Genomic DNA, 17,893 nt, shown 5'->3' with positions numbered 1-17,893 from the left:
AGTATAAATAGCAGGGACCCATTGTGGACCCATTGCGGGCCCAATGGGCCCGCAATGGCCCCGCAATTGGCGCCCTTTTTCAACAGTTTATTTGACATACTTTCGCTCTTTTTTAGTATGGCATCGCATTGAAAAAAAAAATTGTGTCACTTGCGATGAGCTGCTGATACATTGGGAAGAATACATAGAAGGAAGGAAGAAAGGAGGAATAAGAGGGATACAGGGCCCCAAGCACCGAGTTGTGAGGCATTTGGTGAGTGGTTAATAGGCCAGGAATATATCAGTGTTTTTTGATGCAGAGTTTAGCTCGAGGAAACGGCCGTTTGTGGCTGAACAATGCTGGTAAATTGAGCAAGACTGGACTAAGGTTTCAGTCGGGTGGTTCCAGTGGTTCCAGCGGGAACCACGCGGGTTCGGGCGCCAATGAGGTGCTGGAAGAGTACAGGGCGATCCGGGAGGCTATTGGCAAGGCGCAAGAGCGGGACCAGGCGCGGTCGCAGCCCGATAAAGAGGCAATGAACCGGTTGTTGAACCCTGCGAAGCTACAGAAACAGATTGTGTTCAGCGACAAGACGCCCGAATGGACGCATTCGAGCTTGATGAAGGACGTGTTGGGCCATGGAGATGGTAGTACCACAGTGAATGGAGGCAGTTCCGAGCCAGGGTCGGAACTCGCTGGGTCTGGCGGACGTCCGCACTCGAGTTTCGACCTTTCGGTGGACTTGCCGGTCGGCTTGTCGCAGCGCAGAGTGCGGCTCTCGCCCATGGAACGGGCCATCTTGCGGGTCGAGGAGAAGGAGAAGCTACGCGTGGCGTTGGACCATGCGTTGGAGCCCCATTTGGCCCACCTTAAAAGCACCATCAAGTCCGATAAAGACCTATTGGACCAGTTCAATTTGTACCTCGACCAGTATCTGAAAGCAGACCACAAGCTCGAGCACACACAGTCGTCACGGTTCGTGGAACAGATCCAGAAGCGTGCCCTTGCCCACCCGGAGAGTCTCCCACAGCCGTATGCGGTCACGCTGCCGGCTATCGTGCGCTATGTGTTCGAGAGCGGACAATTCTCGTTGCCAGCAGACAGATGCTATTTGATTCTCAAGTCGATCTACGACAGGTGCAAGAGCTGCCAGGATCTCTCGCTGTACTTGAACGTGTGCAACGTGGACTTCTACAACCTGCTGGTGAAGTATACGTGGAGTGAGTACCGGGACGTGGTGATGGTGAAGGAGCTCATCTACGAGATGGATTTCAACGGAATACGAGGCGATATCACGACGACAGAGGTTCTTGAGTCTGTGTGCGAGGAGATGCGGTACGTTACGGATGCGATAGCTGAGGAAAAGGAGGAGGATTTGCCCGTGCCGGAATCTGGGTTAGTTTCGGGCGCTGTGGTGCCCGAGGCGTCCAAGATGGCGGTGCTATGGTGTGCAGACAACGTTGCTGCGCTCAAGAGTTTGAACAAGTATTTGAAGACGTTGAAGAAGTCGATGATGCGGGCTGAGGCGTGAGGATGTCTATATATACCTTCCCTGTAAATACCCCCATATATATCACCCATATATATCCCCATATATACCACCCACCTATATCAACCGTAAAGTGTCCACTTTTAAAACTTCGATGACTACTTCTTCTTCTTCTTCTTATACTTATACTTATACAAGGATTTACAAAGAGGAAGCAGAACAAGAGCCAGCAGCTTCCCAAGTACCATTCACTGCCTAATAGTACTCCCACCAATGCTGCACGAAGTTGCGCTCCATTGCTACAACATCACGCAATCGTACCTCGCAATTAACACTGAGCCATTGCTGAACTCAACCACTCGCGAAACCATCAAACACACACAGCATGCCATCCAGCTCAGCAGACGGTACCTGCTGCAAGACATATTCACCCGATGGGACCCCTTCAACGGCGAAATCTCGTTCTCGTACAACGGAGGCAAGGACTGCCAGGTGCTGTTGATTATATACCTAGGATGTCTATGGGAACTGTTCATGAAATCGATCCAGGACTCGCAATACGGCGTCGAATACCACCGGTTCCCGATGGACCGGGTGCCCACAGTGTACATTGACCAAGATGCAATGTTTGAGAGCGCACAGGAGTTTCTCCAAGAGAGCGTGGACCGATATTGCTTGTCGTTGTACGAGTCTCCAAAGGACAAGCAAGTGGGCATGGCACAGGCGTTCCGGAACTTCCTGGCTGTGCACCCTGAGACCCAGGCGATTGTCATTGGGGTACGGCATTCTGATCCGTTTGGCGAGACGTTGCGGCCAGTGCAGGAGACTGACGAGAACTGGCCTCGATTCTTCCGGTTGCAACCGTTATTGCATTGGAACTTGAGCGAGATATGGAGTTTCCTATTGTACTCTGGCGAAGAAGTGTGCGGGTTGTACGAGCTGGGGTTCACGTCGTTGGGAAGCGTGAACAACACGCTGCGAAACCCGTACTTGCGGGTGCCCGAGCCGGTTGTGGGAGCGACATTGGCCCCATCAGAGCAGCATCACAGCGACTTTGAATGGGAAATCGCACACAATTACCGGGGCGACGGCCAGGCGCACTGCTCGAAGGTGAGCCACGGCGACTTGCAGGCGATTCGCGAGCACGACGCATCGCAGTTCCATCCCGGATGGTACTTGACCAAAGACGAATGGGAGCGTGCCGGCAGGCTCGCGAGAAGAAAGTGAGCCATCTATTCATTACCATTGGGTGTGTGTATGTATATATATATATATATATATATATATATAAAGGAGGGAATCGAACGTGTAAATAAAATTGGGCAGTAGTCTAACGTGGTCTAACCACTCTATATACAGGGAGGAGAAGGCTTCTACCCTCCTCAATCGTGCGACTTCCCACCGACTCTGTCGTACAATCTGGCCGCATGGTAGTTGATGTTACTCTTCTGGACCTTCTGGTTCTTACCCATGGCGTTTTCGGCTGTGCATGCCTTCAAGTCCTGCACCAGGGTGTCGCACACGCCGTGCATGTGTCCGTTGGACGACCAGCACTGCAATAGGTTCGACATGAGCACTAGACATCTGTTGGCTTCCTGTTGGATGATTGGTTTCTTGACTTTGAGCCTGGGAAGTGGGGGCAATTTGTAGAGCGGAGCTTTGCTGGACATTTTAACGATGGGAGGGGCCACTTGACTAGTCTCTGGGGGCTGTGTAGGGCTTCTGTACTCGCCTTTGTCCACTTCTACTAGTACATAGGTTGTGCAAAATTTTGGTTATACTACTTTGGTTAAAATTTACGTATAAAATGGGGAATATATGTGGGAATAGTATGTGGTGTACGGGTTAAATTTTTCACCAGGGCATCGGCCAGGCATGGGCCAGGCATTAGCAGGCCACATCAGGGCCCCATAGGGCCCTGATGTGGGCCTGTTGCATCCTTCTAGGGCCCTAATTCAATACTTCGACAAGTCCGGCATGCTCAAGATCTCGCGGTCCTTGTTCTTGCTGAATTCCTGGAGCCTCTTGAGCATCTTGGAGTCCTTCCACTTGTCGGGGAGCGGCGTGATGGAGTAGTTCTCGGTGGCCCAGTAGTAGATGTCCCAGTCGAGCTCGTTCAACAACTCGTCGTACTCCTGCAACTCTTCCGGAGACATGGTTTTCAAGTACTTGGCAGCGAAACGGGACAAGAGCAAGTCCGTTTCGAGAATACCACGCTTACGGGACTGGTAGATCAAGCGGGCACGCTTTCTGTCGAGGGACTCGCCGGTTCTCTCGATGGGGGGGATTCTGATTCTGAGGGTGACGTCGTCTTCGTCAGCTGCTTCACCTGCTTCGCTAGAAGCAGGTGATTTGTCCTGAGATTTGTCCTGGGATTTGCCATTGCTGACCTGGGACGACACATGGAAGTGTCTTGCCATTGGCCAGGCCACTGGCCTGGCCACTGACACTACCCGTGGCATTGCCCTTGGCACTGCCCTTGGCAGTGCCCTTGCTCCTTGTAACAAAATTCCTGGTGCAATCATACCTAATACAAACACTATGTTCTCTTATCAACTGCCTATGCCTATGCCTATTCAACTACTCAGCTATTCTAGTCCTCAGCTATTCTAGTCCTCAACTAATCAGCCTGCAGTCGCTAGTTAGAGGCCAGAGTAAGGGCCAGCGAGTACCCAGTGTATGACTAAACGCATTAGCAGTGGCTTCTTCTTGAGGGCTTTTCTTTTATATATATAGCAAAAGAGGTGGGGGTGGGGAAGTCACGTGGGAGTCACGTGGACACGCCTGGAAAGAGGAAGAGGAAGGACCCAGGGCCTAAGCCAATGGCCAAGGCCAAGGCTAAGGCAATGGGCAATGGCCAGGTCCCAAGGGCCCATTGCTAACGCAATGGCCCCACTTAGTACCCCGGGAACACGATCTCGCCCGTGAGACACGTGATCTGGGTGTCGTCAGCGTTGTAGGCCCTCGCAAAGAACGAGTATCTGCCTGGAGGAACCTCGTTAGGGATCTCGACGCTCTTCAACAGGTCGTACTCGTCCGCTGGGATCGGACATTTCAACCCGGAAACGTCGTTTTCCTCCAATTGCTCGCACAAATCGTACGTTTGCGACAACAACTTGATGTAGCCGAGTCTCACCTCGACATCGACGTACGCACCTTCCTCGACAACGGTCTTCAAGATGCCCGAGGCAGCGACGGTGAGGTTCTCGCCCCTCTGGGGAGGGTTGGGGTCCAAGCTGACGCTGGTGATCTCGAGAGACTGAGGTTCTTCGAGGTCACATTGCAAGAGGGGTGAGCCACCTGGGATGGGTCTGTTGAGGGTCAATGGGGCCTGTCTGACCAATTCAGACAACGAGATGGCGTTAGCGAGGGCGCAGAATAGGAGGAGCTTAATAATGGAGGGGATTGACATCGTGGGGAGCTTGTTTCTTTAACTTCAACAGGGGGGGGGGAGATAAAACACGTGTGTAAATGGGTACAAAAACCGGCTAATTACCACAGCTGGACTTAGACTGGACTTGGAACCTTTCTGTACGTCGAAAAGTATATAGTTTAGCTGCTTCAAGCGCCTCCAAATGGCCGTTTTTACTGCCCAAACTAAAGCTTTGCCTTTGTCTTTGCCTTGTCTTTGTCTTAGTTGAAACCGTTTCTTATCGAAAATATATATAATAGATAAAAGAGATAGATAGAAGATATACGGAAGGTGAAGGAAGAGGAAGAGGAAGAGGAAAGTCGTACTTACAATATACAATGGTATATCCTAGATCAAATTGTTCGCTAGGTCCTCGGCTAGAGTTTCGTTGTCGGACTTGACCTGGGCCTTTAGAGCAATTCCCTTGCTTGTCTTGATCATCTTTATAGAAAGTAGTGCCTTGGAATTATCGAGAATGGACTTGCCCGAGATCTTGAGCGTATGCTGCGTAGTGTCGTGCGATACAATGCGGGAGTTGTCCAAGGGTAGACCCCCGGTAGAGATGAGTAACTTGTCGATGACTTCTTGCAAAGTGTTGGACTCAACAATGTTGTAGACTGCGACAGACTCGTGAGGAAGTTCTTCGAAAGTAGATGTGAAGTCGCTCACGAAAGAGGGTTTCATGTAGTCGCCGGGACTTAGGAACAAAGGATCGATTTCGTATTCGTCCTCGAAGCCCTCGTCGTCTTCGAAGGGTAGCGATGTGGATGGGTCCAATTCCTTTGACTGGAACTTGAGCGAGTTGCTGAATCTCTCGACGATTATGTCGGTAGGAGAACAATCGTGTGACTTGGCAAAGCACACGTAGCACGACTCGCTTTCGTCGGGCAACAATCTTTCGATGGGCAAGACGAACTCTTCGGTGTCGCCAAGTGCGCCGTCGGAAAGTCCCTCGGGCTGGCACGCTACCTCGACGTTGTCGAGGGCAATGTCCTTTAGTGTGTTGGTGATGTGGAATTGGAGCACGACGTGGTCGTTGAACAAGTGTTTGATACCCTTGACGACGAACTCGGCCTCGATTTCGGTGAGCGGGACGATCTTGGACGAGTGCAAGCACTTGCCGAAGGATTGGAATTGTTCCAACTCGAGCATCTCGGTGACGAAGTGCGAGAGCTGTTGCGATTGTTCTTCGTCATCGGCAAAGAAGTCTGTAGCGGCGTCTCCAGCATGATGGTCACCAGTGGAGGAGTCGATGCCATGGGACTTCTTGGCCCCGTGGCCAGCGCCGCTGCCAGTGGTGCCTGCGGTAGCAGCAGATGCTCCTCCCTCGCCGTCTTGGTGCAACGATTGCTCTTGTCTGCGCTTCAAGTTCAAGGCCTTCAACTCGTCCTCAGAGTACTTGGCCACCGAGGATGGGTCGAACGCTTCTTGGAAAGCCTCTTGGCCCTGGGACAAGTACTGCGAAAGCTTGTTCTCGAGACTGGCCACGTCGTATGTGGTCGAGGGTCTGATAAAGTTTTGTGCAATTGGAGCCACGTCGCTCTTGGCCTTGACGGACTCGATGAATTCCAACGCAATAGATGCTCTGTCTCTCACCTCGTCGTCAGGATCGGTCTTGATTTGTACCAATAGCTGCTCGATACTATGGACCAACTCCGGGTCGTTCTTCACTAGGGCAAACTTGGAAAGCGCAACCACAGCGGCAGATCTGATCACCGAGTTTTCCAAAATGACTCTGTTGTAAATGTGTCTCACGTACAACGATGGGTTCTTCGTGGTTGGACCCTCTTTACCCAAAAGATGTAACACTCTCACTAGAATCTCGTTGAACTCACAATCCTCGATGAAATCGCAAAGCTCTTCCAAAGCCTTCTCCTTGGATTGAGGCACAAACTGGATCAAATCGATCAAAGCCTCCACGATGCTGTTCTTGAACTGTAAGCTTCCCTCAGCAGATTGCAAGGACTCGATCAAAAAGTGCAAGATCGTGTCGCATTCTTCAGGGAACTTCAACGATAGCGTTCTGATAGCCTCGATGATGATAACTTTGAAGTCGTCGTTGACCTCGTGGATAAACTTCGTAATGGTCTTGATCAACGAGCCGATGTTCTTGTCGGTACCAGTCTTCAACAACGTGGTTATCGTGTATGTAGAAATGTTTCTGTTGCTGTCGTTGACCAAGGATTCGAGCTCTGGATTGCAAACAACAATCTTCTCGGGCGAGACCATCGAGATTCTGTTCAACAAACGCACAGCAGCAAACCTCGTGGCGACGCGAGGCGTCGATAGGAACCCTTGCAACACGGAGATCGCTCCAACGTATAGCTCGTTGGGCACCAGGTTCGATAGCGACGTCACAAGCTTACACGCTTCCAAGGCAACAGCCTCGTGTCTGTTCTGCAACCAGTTAGCAGCAAGCGGCAAGAACTGAGGAATCAAGTGAGGGTCCTTCAAGACCAAATTGTGCACAATCTTTACCATCTGGACCTGAGCCAACGCGTTCTTCAATGGCGAGCTGTGGCCCGAAAACTGCTGGATCAACTTGATCAACGCCATCTTATCGTGGTTCTTCAACCGGTACAATAACCCCAACGCGTGGTACTGCGAAATGTGCGATGGCGTTGGATAGTACCTGCTATTCTCATCCGAAAATGGCAACTGCTTCAAGTCGCCCACAGCCTCCTGTGTCTCGTTGGCAAAACGCTTCACCGTCGCCTCTGCAATCGGTAGCAAATGGTACGAACTAACAAGCGACGCAGAACAAACAGATGGGTTCTTGCTCACAAGCGAGTTCTTCAACAATCTTTCAGCAGAAAACGCAGTAGACTCGTCTAGCACACGGATCAATGCCCTGATAGCATTGGGTTTCACCAAATCTGACCCGTTTTGAACATCCTTCATGATCGAAGACGTAGCCATTAAAATATCGTCAGAGATCCCGCACAATTCCTTGATTGCCACGTAAACAATCTGTCTAAGCGAGTCATTGGGGTGCTGGAACAATTTCGAAATCGAAAAGAACAACGCCGTCGCTTCCTGCCTTGGGAAAGTCTCTCCATGCGACAACAACTCGAGCAAACTAGTGATCAGAGTACGGCACAATTTCGGGTTCACTGGCGATTCGTTGAACCTGTTCAAACAGTCCTGGTAAATAGCCATTTTATCTGGTAGCGACCCACTATGTGGGTCCTCAGACTTCTTATAGGTATGAGTAGACATGATCTAGGGAGCTTGCTATGTCTCTGTTGTATAATCTTTGAAAAGTCTGATCTTTGAAAAGTCTGGTCCGTTTATCTTATCTTACTTTTCTCCTGCCTCAACTTCTCCAATTGACCTTTGGGACAACTTTCTGTAGACAATTACTTAACAAATCAGGCAGTCAATGTCGCAAACAGCCGAGCAATTGGTTCTCTTTTTCCCTGTTTTCGATTCCACTTCTATATATATTTGAACCTTTTTGTTTGGGTAAGGTTTGGTTTTATTCGTTGTTCTTTAAAATCGCTGGGCGAAGAAAAATCATGTAAACGCGGGTGTGAGGGTAACCGTGGGTAATCGTGGGGGTAACCTTGGGTGTGTGCGGGTAATTTGACACGTGACTGGTAATAGTGTTTCTATTTATCAGTGCATTATGTATGGGAGGGTGTATACATATGTGTGGGATACTACTACTACTGCTGCTGCTGCTGTTGTGGTTGTTGTTGTGGTTGTGGTTGTGGTGGTTGCTGCTGGCCCTCGCCTAGGGTCAGGAGCAATTGAGCAAGACAACGTTTTGTGCCCACGTCGTCCTGCAATGCCTCGGTGAAAGTGTTGTCTCTTAGCTGCTGGGGCAAGACCTGCTTCAACAGTCTTCTTGCTTCTAAGTTATCCGATAGTCTTAGGTAGCACCTGACGACGTGTTTCAATAGTCTGCCGGGCACCTGTTGCTGGGACATGTGTTTGAACATGGTGGCCAAGACCTGAGAGACGGCGTAGAAACGTTCTGGAGTAGCACAAACGAACTGTAGGCCGTTATCGTCGAGCAAGATTTTCTGTAGGATGAAGATGGCGACGATTTTGGAGAGTTCGGAGGAGTTTTCCATGATTCTGAGACACAGCGGGATGATGTCTGTTCTTAGCAAGAAGCTGATGACTTCTGCGGAGTCGTTCTTGACTAGGGCGCCAATGACACCCAAGGAGGTCAATCTGAGGTACTCGAAGGTTCTTTGGTTCGAGGTGGTGGACAAGAATGGGAATAGGAAAAGAGGAATGTGTGCCTGTAGGAATTGGGGTCTGATATCCGGATGGGAGGCGACGCATTGGAGAAGGACCAAAGCGTTGCAAACACGGTTCGAGAGTTGGTTCGAGAGTGCTGGAGGCGATAGCAACGGGTATACTGATATGATTTCTTTTATAAGGGAGGTCATGACGCCGAAACTAGACCATAACACGATGGCCAGGTCTTCGTATTGTTCTCTTTTTTTGCCTAATTCTAGGAGTGCTTGTTCTTTGCTGGGCCCGTACGTGAGCTGGCAGATCCAATGGTAGACGTTAGGATCGTCCAAGGCGTGTACTATACCGGGGCCAGGGGCTGCTCCAGGTGCTGGCACAGGGCCCTGGTTTGGGCCCTGGTTTGGGCCCTGGCCTTGGCCTGAGTTTTCTTGGGGATGCTGTAATCCTGGAGGAATCTGGTTTTGTTGACCCTGGGGAATCTGGTTCTGTTGTCCTGGTTGTCCTGGTTGTCCTGGTTGTCCTGGCTGGCCAGGCTGGCCAGGGAAGTATGGTTTGAGCTGTGGGAAATACTTTCTGCGAGTTTGTTCGGTAAACATGTTTCCTGGAACGGGCGCCTGAGGCTGGCCCTGGGGCTGTCCCTGGAGCTGTCCCTGCATCTGAGATTGCATCTGGCCTTGAGTCTGGGCCTGGAACATATTCCTGTCTATATCTGGGTGTCTGTTTGGGACTGTTTATGCCTTAAATGTTGTTGCATTCTCCTTCAAAGGATGTTTAAAGCTGTGCTTACTTACTACTATGTTATGTTGTGTTGTGTTTTGTTCAAGAGAGAATATTTGGTGAGTTGTGTGTGGTTACCCGGATGTATAGTATCCCCGGGTAACCACATCGAAGTCATCGGAGTTTTCCATTTTTTTCAACAACGTCCGGGTAATCGATACTTCCCCCGGGTAACAATAGGGAAAGAGGAAAGCGAAAAAATACAAAAAGAGAGAGCACAGCGGCTAATGGAAGGAAGAGCCAATACATATCGAAGGACTAGCTAGCTGGGACTAGCCCCAGGTACTGAATGAATAGATGATTGACCAAATTACACCATATTAGATTAGATAGATTAGATTAATTAATTAATTATTAAGTATTATGGGAATTAGAAGACTAAGGATAATTAGAAAGATTTATTATTAGATAGAAAGAGAATAGGAAGGAAATGGAAATGGGTCAGTGTGTATATTAAGCTGTATGATAATGTTATAATTTTTTTCGGAAGTAAGTTAGTTAGTGTGAAATACTAACTCGACTAGACTTAGTTGATCAACTTCTTGAACTTAGCAACCCATTTCTTGACAAAAGAGGTTGGTTCCTTCTTACCAGAGGTTTCAGCAGCTGGCTTGGATTCCTCAGCGGCAGCTGGCTTAGCTTCTTCAGTGGCAGCTGGCTTGGATTCTTCAGCAGCAGCTGGCTTAGATTCTTCAACTGGTTCTTGAACAGCTTCGGCGGCTTGTTCAACTTGTTCTGGAACAGCTTCTCTAACTTCTTCGACCTTGTCAGACATTTGTGTGGAATATATTAATTTGTGTGTAGTGTAAGTAACGACGGACTTTTCGTTTGCTTGGCTGGAATACGAGCTAACAAGAGAGAAATGAGTAATAATGGGATACTATATGGAACTAGTTTTCAAACGGAGAATAAGGGGGAAAGTAGGTGTTTACACAATCCGGGCTCCTTATATATAAAATTTGGGATAATTCTATTGATCCCTGCCGCGAAGAAGGAAGGAAGGGAGACAGAGCAGTTTAGAGAAGAAGTTGGAAAACAAAACAAAACAAAACAAAACAGAATAAAACATAACAAAGCTAGAAATAGATGATGACATTGAGAAGAACGCGTACCTGGGACATAGGCATGGGTATGAGCATGGACACGGGCATGGGCATGGGCATGGGCATGGGACATGGGCAGATAGAGATGAGGATGGGCAGAGAGGGCTCTGCGCCACTGGGTTTTCTAGGGGTACCACCATTAGCTTAATGTTTTGATTTTTTTTCTCTCTCTCTCTGTCTCGTGCATTTTCTTCTTTGAGATGCCGAAAAAAAGTCTGCGCTGCAGGGTTGCGGTGCTAGGGCATGGACAAGAGAAAGAAAAAACGGGGACATCGGGACATCGGACATCAGGACATCAGGGGGGAAGAGCAGAGCAGAGCGGACATCGGAGGACACCGGACACTGAGAGCTGAGCTGGTGAGAATGGAAGTGGGAGTGGAAGTGGAAGTGGAAGTATCGGACACTGTTCTACCGTGCAATCTGGGAGATGGAGAGAGCCCAGTGAATCCTGAGATTCTCGGAGCTATGTCTCTTTCTTTGTTTTTTTTGTTATGCCGCCATTTCCTAGTTTCTCCCTTTGCGTCTGTCCAGAAAACACCCTGCTGCGTCCCTTTCTGCGTGCAGAGATTCGGACATCCGATCGCAAAGGACGCGCTTGTCTTGCACTATTCCAGGACGTTCCACGACCTTCTAAGTCCAGAGTACAGTGCTTACAGAGTGCTTTCTACTTTTGAAACGTTTCTGACGCTAGGCATTTGCCAGGCGCGTCTGTGTCTACGCCCCTTCTACGCCCCATTCTACGTCCCCTTCTAGCACCACTTCTATAATTAATTAAACTACACGCCATTTGTTTGTATATTTCTATTTTCTATTTTCTATTTCTATTTCTATTTCTGTTTTTTTCTTTCTCCTTTCCTGTCTGTCCTGGAAATATTTTCTTTGTTTCTTTTTTTTGAGTCCCCTTCTAGGCCCCTTCTAGGCCCCATCTAGGTCTCTCTCCCTCCCCTGGCTTCTCTTCCCCTTGTAAAAGCAAACTCTAATGAGGATGGACCCTGCATGTGTTTCTGGGCCGGAGTACGGTTCCTGAGAGTTCCGGTTCTGTCTGCCAGTATGCCTGGCCGTCTGCCTTGCTTCTAACTTCTGCGCCATTTTCTGGGTCTGGTGGCTGTGCAAGGTAGGGCTCGGCGTTGGCGCGATGTGCGGTGCGGTGTGTCACCCTGTCTGTTTGCCCCCCTCTGCCCTGCTCTGCCCTGCCCTGCCTGCCCTTTTGACCATGTCCCTAATCTGCCACTCACTCTGCAGACATGCCGCGTCACTTCCATTCGGGTCGCATCGCAGCCTGCAGCGCAGGATGCAGCGCAGAGACAAATTACCGCTTGCGGCAAAGACCGCGCGGTCCCGGCGTCACGATTTGTCCAAGTCTCAGACCATGTTTCATGTTAAAAAAAAAAGCAAATGCCGATCTCGCGGCAGGTGCGTTGCATTAAACCCTAAACCTGAACTTCAACCTAAACCTAAACACGATTGCCCCGAGATCCGAATACTTAGTTCTAGATCACGTGCACATCACGTGGGTTCTTTCTATACACATATACAATACAAATGATACAGATACAGATAAAAATGCAAATGCAAATGCAAAGTACTAGGGCTGTCCCATCCCATGAAAACGCCCGGATCAGTAGAAATTCCTCAGAAATTTGGGTATACTTGATGCTTCACAGCGCTACGAGTACATTGTAGGCTTTCAGACTGGTGCACAGCGTTTCTCTCGTCTTTGGAATTCTCAAGACGCGATACACTTATCGCGACCTTGCTACTGCGGGTGTTCTGATGGGGATGCTATACATTGATTCACTTATGCTTGGGGATTGACATTAGTATAGTGTATTATATTTATTTCACAACAGAAGAATATATACTTCAAAGTGCGAAAAACGTTGCCCTTTTATAGCTGTGAAATGGGGCGGGAGGCCAGAGCGAGATGGAGGAGGAGAAAAAAAAATTTTTTCTTCTTCCTCGTTACCCGGGGATAGTATACACCCGGGTAACTGTGTGTTTTCCCGTTTGGTTATAGGGCAACGGTGTAAAGCCCTAGTTGGTGGTGGTCCGGGTAACAAGAGGGCTCTGGGTGGCTTGGATGCCCCGGGTAACATGGGGACGCCGGGTAACGTGTGTGCCCCGGGTAACAGTGGGGAGACAGGAGGCTGGAGGCCGGAGAGAAGCCAGTGTCAGTGCCAGTGCCAGTGCCAGTGCCAGTGTCAGAGTTGAAGTTGTTAGATTACGAAATGCTTGATTGAATTGTTGAATCCCCCAGATTGGGTGTTTAGTGGTATTCTTGACCGTTAGTATCTCATAGCCACCGCCACTGACACTGGCACTGCCCGTGCCAGTGACCAGTGCCACGTGACCACTATTTCTCGCCAGGTGAAGTAGCATACTGCCAATTGGGTATCGTATTTGTGTATAAAACTATTTATCTATGTATGTCCATTAATGCTACATGTAGCTGTATCTAGGGTCGAGGCTGGGCGCCAGGCTGGGCGCCAGCGTCGTAGTACTCATACTTGGGCCCACGCCGGAACCCAAGCTGTATTTCTGCGCATAAGTCTCGCTGTAACCGTTCTCAGGCGAGGACTCGTACTCTTTCAGTATATCCAAACTGTTCACCGAACCACTGCGGCTCCCAAGAAGTGTCGCAGTGCTCGAGCACGCAGATATATTACGTTGGTGGTAATATACCTGTTTGCTCTTTTGTTGTTGCTGCTGCTGCTGTCTCAACTTGTTGATTTGTGCTCCCTTCTCGAGATCTCTTCTGATTGGGTTGGCCAATGCGTACAAGTTCTGCCACAGTTCTTCTGACTCCACGCGCAAGTCCCAGTCGAACAGCTGCAACAGCTGTCTCTCCATGAGGTTCACGTCTCTGAGCGTGAACATCCCATCGGTGTATCTTGTCCAGTGCTTGTTCAATGGCGACGAGTCGTTGTGGTACTTGGCACTGAGGATGAGGCATGCCAAAAACACTCTGTGGCACGTCGTGGGCAGACCAGCTGCATCTGCGGGCAGCAGCGCCCGCAGTCTGTTCAAATACACCACCGTGGTGAGCAGTGTCGATGTGTAAACGTTGGTGTACCGTACCAGTCTCGAGATGAACGTCATCAGACTGGGCACTCCGTTCTTGGAGCCATTGGTACTAGCACCAGCACCTGGAGTGCTGGGAGGAGTGGGCATGTAGTTCTGTTGATGTCTTGGAATCACCTTCAAGGCGTGGTCAGTGAGAAACTTGATCATCTCGTCGCTCACTGGCGACTCAAACAACATTTCTAAGCTCTTCTTCTTGAACATTGTGTCGTGTGTGTGTGTATGTGTGTGTTGCTTGGTGCTGTGACTATACACTTCCAAGTCTCATTCCCAATATCTAACCTATGCCATTCCCAACCCAACCTTATATATACTTTTCGTCTACTCTACTCTACACATCCACAACCGGTCCTCCTGGTTACGCATACCGAACCACTTTCCAGATCGTCTCTATCATTCCTGCTTCTGGAAATACCACATCCACTACATTTTCGTGATCTCCCAGGCTCCCAGGCCCTTCCAAACCCCATTCCTCTCAAACCTCACCAAATATCGCCTATACCTCTACTAACTACTGTCTCTTGGCGAAACGTTTCGGGAAAAATTATTACTCCCCCTCCACAGAACCTGTGCCAGAACACCTGTGCCAGCTCCTTTTAGAAACATTTAACATGCCTCACATACTCGCTTTACCACCTCTTTTACCTGCCTTAGGAAGTCTTTACCTGCCTTTAGTAGCCTTTGCCAGCTTTTTCGCTGCTTCTTCACTGAAAAGTTTCGCGTTTCGCGTTCCTATCACGAAATATAATTACCCACCGAAGCAGTAATGCAACGAAATTTCGTGGTTAAGTACCCGTAATATATTCTCTGGCCGTTACTTAGCTATACACTTCACAGTTCGAGTTCCATGCACCGTTTGATGGTACCTATGGTTGCGCTCGTCTGAATCACATCGTTCCCTCCTCTTGCAATCGCATACTCAACGTCGCTCAGGGCAGCCAGCAGCTCTGTCCTGGTCTCTTGCTTGAGCTCGTAGTCGTCCAGCAGTTCAGCCATGCCCTCGATCATGTCGATGAGCGCGAGCCCGCGCGTGGCCCGGATCTTGTTCACCGTGTATGTCGTTGTAGTCCAGTCGTCCTTGAGGATGGAGTCGAGCATCGTTTCGAGGTCACGTGGGTGCGGAGCACCTATGCACTCGTAGATGACATCTTCGGTGATGGTGTGGGAATCAGTAGTGCTAGGATCAGGGTCGTCCAGGGTCGCTCTTGCGGCCTGTAGGACGTTTAGCACACGTCTCATGTCGCCCTGGGAGAGCTTGATGAGGGCCTGGTGGGCCTCGGGCGAGAGCTGGAGGTGTTCCTTGACGAGGACGTTGGCGATGCGGCGTTCGATGGCAGCTTCCGGGAGCGGCTGGAACCTGAACCTTGTGCATCTGGACAAGAGGGCCGGGGTCAGCTTGTGGGCGTAGTTTGCGAGGATGCAGAACCTGGTGTTCTTGGTGTAGCGCTCGATGATTCTTCTTAGAGCGTTTTGGGCAGCGTTGGTCATTGCGTCTGCTTCATCGAGAATGATGAGCTTGAAGCCCTTGCTGAAGATCTGTCTGGTGCTGGCGAAGTCCTTGATCTGGTTTCTGACGACGTCGATACCTCTGTCGTCACTGGCGTTGAGTTCGAGGACCATGTTTCTGTAGTTTGGGCCGTATATCTCGCGGGCGAGGGCGACGATGGTGCTTGTTTTACCGGTGCCCGGGGGTCCGTAGAATAGTAGGTGTGGTAGCCTGCCCTCGTGGACGAACTTTCTGACGGTGTTGACGACGCTGGGCTGGCCGTAGACGTCGTCTAGCGTTTCCGGTCTGTACTTTTCGATCCACGGTAAGTTCTCTTCTGATCTTTGCATTGGGAATAATGGGGGGGCAGTCAGAGTAAATTGGGGCAAATAGGGGCAAATAGGGTACTTTCTGATATCGAGAATCCACTTTTCACCCTCGGATTGAGTCCCTTCACGGTGTTCTTCCCTTTTCTTTCCCTCTCATTTATTGCTGCATCGTTTAAAGCTTTAAAAGTTATCAAGTTTAAAGCTTTTCAATATGCCATGCCATATATCATCACCAAATATAAGAAGAAGTAAAAAGGGACAAAGGAAAACGGCAAAAACAGCTGCTACTGCCTCTCAAGCTTTCGTTTGGAGGCTGGAACAATAATTTATCATGCAACGGTGGCTGGTTTTCGAGTATCTGGTGTGGTTTTGGGCGTTTTGCGGGTCCAGTTGGGCGTCGGTTTCATACTCTAAATATAAAAGCGGACATGGAGGTAACGAAACGAATCCCGAAGTAATACGAGACTGGAACCCCGTGTATGCGAGTATTTTGAAGGGCCAGACGGACTACTATGAATTTCCCATCAATGCGTCAAACAGTAACGCATTTGTGTTGCAGAGCTACGAGTTGTTCATCTTTCTTAGTGGGAACATATGCAAGTATCCCAAGAATCCGGGCACCAATGTGACGCTTTCGATCTTCTACTCGTTCTCGTGGCCCATGAACGCTAGCAATGCTCAATACTCGATATTTTCGGACGGGTATATGGAGGCGTTGGCTGTTATGCCGTTTACTTCTGGCGATCTGAGCAGCAGCAGCAGCAGTAGTAGTACTTCAAACTTTACTGGGAACTCTACCTTGTACATGTCTGTGCAGCTGATCAACAACTATACGGGCAAGCCGTATGAGCTCGATGGCGATGATGACCCGGAGCAGGACGCCTGGCTGTACCAGCTGGCGGTATCGCAGAGCGATCTTGCGTACCAGTGGGACAAAAGGCAGTGGTTGGACGTCGTAGATACGGATTATAACTCGGCTTTATTGGTATCGGGCAACATATCGCTAGCGAACTTGAACTGGGACACCCAGTACTCCATTTCCAACATGAGTTTCTACGATGTGTACGTTTATGAGTCCCGGTACGAGAACTACTTCGATGAAATGGGTCTAACCAAGTCGTTGTGCGCCATTAAGAATGGGCCTTACCTTGTGAGTTCTGTGAACAGCACGTATGACCCGAAGGTGAGCGAGAACGTGTCTCTTTCGATAACAGATCTGGGGGCCTACAAGTCTCTGACGAAGCGGAATGGGAATCTAAGGGAGCAGTTCCATATCACGGGGCTCAACGGCTCAACCACGTACGTTGCGTTCCTTACCAAGAAACTTGCGTCCACGTCTTCGGAATCTTTGAGCGCTAATAGTGGTGTAGTGTTTGCGAAGCAAAAGTTCACAACAATGAGCGATCCATCATGCACGCTTATCTTTGGCCTTGGGTTTTGTGATGGTCTTGCGTATTCTGTTCCGTCTTCTTCGCTGTTGAAGTACGAAGACAAGAGCGAGTTAGCCAACGTTTACGATTCCATAGCGGAGTCCTTCTATTCGAACTTCAGCCTTGCGATGCAGATGATTACGTGCGACGCTTCGGAGGACGAATTGTACTCTCCGCTCAGATCGTGTGACGATTGTAAAGTGGCCTACAAGGACTGGCTATGTTCTGTTAGTATTCCTCGGTGCACCACTACCAAGACAGATTACTATATCTACCGGAGCGCTTCCGAGAGTCGAAACGACAAGTTGGATGAGCTGATCAAGCCGGCAAGCGACTATTATGAGATTTTGCCCTGTATCGATACGTGTGTCACCATGCAGCGCGATTGCCCACCGGATTTTGGGTTCTCTTGTCCGCCATATAGGACGTACCGAGACTTGATGTTGAACAGTTACAACTTTTTCCATCCGAACGAGACGTTCTTGACGTGCAACTTCATCGGTAACACCAGTGATCTAGTGGTCAAGGATCCGACCATGAAGTATTGAGGCAGGGGGCATGGGTATTAGTATATTATTATATATATGTAAGTAAGTA

At 49.5% G+C, this 17,893-nt stretch overlaps 10 protein-coding genes across 10 annotated transcripts; 3 read left to right on the top strand and 7 right to left on the bottom strand.

The window, feature by feature from the left end:
* Window positions 1–293: 293 nt before the first annotated feature.
* MTF2 (Mtf2p) lies at window positions 294–1,511 on the top strand (the record flags this gene model as incomplete). Its single annotated transcript, XM_022821665.1, has 1 exon — window positions 294–1,511. The coding sequence occupies one exon, from the start codon at window positions 294–296 to the stop codon at window positions 1,509–1,511; it is 1,218 nt and encodes a 405-aa protein (XP_022678004.1).
* A 231-nt stretch (window positions 1,512–1,742) lies between these two features.
* Window positions 1,743–2,696, top strand: FAD1 (FMN adenylyltransferase; the record flags this gene model as incomplete). Its single annotated transcript, XM_022821664.1, has 1 exon — window positions 1,743–2,696. One exon carries the CDS (start codon window positions 1,743–1,745, stop codon window positions 2,694–2,696), a length of 954 nt encoding a protein of 317 aa, XP_022678003.1.
* A 155-nt stretch (window positions 2,697–2,851) lies between these two features.
* MRP10 (mitochondrial 37S ribosomal protein mS37) lies at window positions 2,852–3,139 on the bottom strand (the record flags this gene model as incomplete). The annotated part of the gene is made up of 1 exon (XM_022821663.1): window positions 2,852–3,139. The coding sequence occupies one exon, from the start codon at window positions 3,137–3,139 to the stop codon at window positions 2,852–2,854; it is 288 nt and encodes a 95-aa protein (XP_022678002.1).
* A 285-nt stretch (window positions 3,140–3,424) lies between these two features.
* Window positions 3,425–3,994, bottom strand: SDH5 (succinate dehydrogenase assembly factor SDH5; the record flags this gene model as incomplete). Its single annotated transcript, XM_022821661.1, has 1 exon — window positions 3,425–3,994. The coding sequence occupies one exon, from the start codon at window positions 3,992–3,994 to the stop codon at window positions 3,425–3,427; it is 570 nt and encodes a 189-aa protein (XP_022678001.1).
* Window positions 3,995–4,365: 371 nt separating this feature from the next.
* On the bottom strand, window positions 4,366–4,881 carry NPC2 (sterol transporter; the record flags this gene model as incomplete). The annotated part of the gene is made up of 1 exon (XM_022821660.1): window positions 4,366–4,881. One exon carries the CDS (start codon window positions 4,879–4,881, stop codon window positions 4,366–4,368), a length of 516 nt encoding a protein of 171 aa, XP_022678000.1.
* Window positions 4,882–5,229: 348 nt separating this feature from the next.
* SEC21 (coatomer subunit gamma) lies at window positions 5,230–8,100 on the bottom strand (the record flags this gene model as incomplete). The annotated part of the gene is made up of 1 exon (XM_022821659.1): window positions 5,230–8,100. The coding sequence occupies one exon, from the start codon at window positions 8,098–8,100 to the stop codon at window positions 5,230–5,232; it is 2,871 nt and encodes a 956-aa protein (XP_022677999.1).
* Window positions 8,101–8,549: 449 nt separating this feature from the next.
* CAF40 (CCR4-NOT core subunit CAF40) lies at window positions 8,550–9,785 on the bottom strand (the record flags this gene model as incomplete). Its single annotated transcript, XM_022821658.1, has 1 exon — window positions 8,550–9,785. The coding sequence occupies one exon, from the start codon at window positions 9,783–9,785 to the stop codon at window positions 8,550–8,552; it is 1,236 nt and encodes a 411-aa protein (XP_022677998.1).
* A 3,624-nt stretch (window positions 9,786–13,409) lies between these two features.
* On the bottom strand, window positions 13,410–14,255 carry PCL1 (Pcl1p; the record flags this gene model as incomplete). The annotated part of the gene is made up of 1 exon (XM_022821657.1): window positions 13,410–14,255. The coding sequence occupies one exon, from the start codon at window positions 14,253–14,255 to the stop codon at window positions 13,410–13,412; it is 846 nt and encodes a 281-aa protein (XP_022677997.1).
* Window positions 14,256–14,882: 627 nt separating this feature from the next.
* On the bottom strand, window positions 14,883–15,887 carry RFC3 (replication factor C subunit 3; the record flags this gene model as incomplete). Its single annotated transcript, XM_022821656.1, has 1 exon — window positions 14,883–15,887. The coding sequence occupies one exon, from the start codon at window positions 15,885–15,887 to the stop codon at window positions 14,883–14,885; it is 1,005 nt and encodes a 334-aa protein (XP_022677996.1).
* Window positions 15,888–16,197: 310 nt separating this feature from the next.
* On the top strand, window positions 16,198–17,844 carry MID1 (Mid1p; the record flags this gene model as incomplete). Its single annotated transcript, XM_022821655.1, has 1 exon — window positions 16,198–17,844. The coding sequence occupies one exon, from the start codon at window positions 16,198–16,200 to the stop codon at window positions 17,842–17,844; it is 1,647 nt and encodes a 548-aa protein (XP_022677995.1).
* Between the last annotated feature and the right edge of the window lie 49 nt (window positions 17,845–17,893).

Source organism: Kluyveromyces marxianus, chromosome 7 (assembly GCF_001417885.1).
Source record: "Kluyveromyces marxianus DMKU3-1042 DNA, complete genome, chromosome 7".
In the NCBI taxonomy this organism is placed as follows: Eukaryota; Fungi; Ascomycota; class Saccharomycetes; order Saccharomycetales; family Saccharomycetaceae; genus Kluyveromyces; species Kluyveromyces marxianus.
The sequence above is the reverse complement of the archived record's forward strand: the minus strand, read 5'-3'. Positions and strand labels throughout refer to the sequence as shown.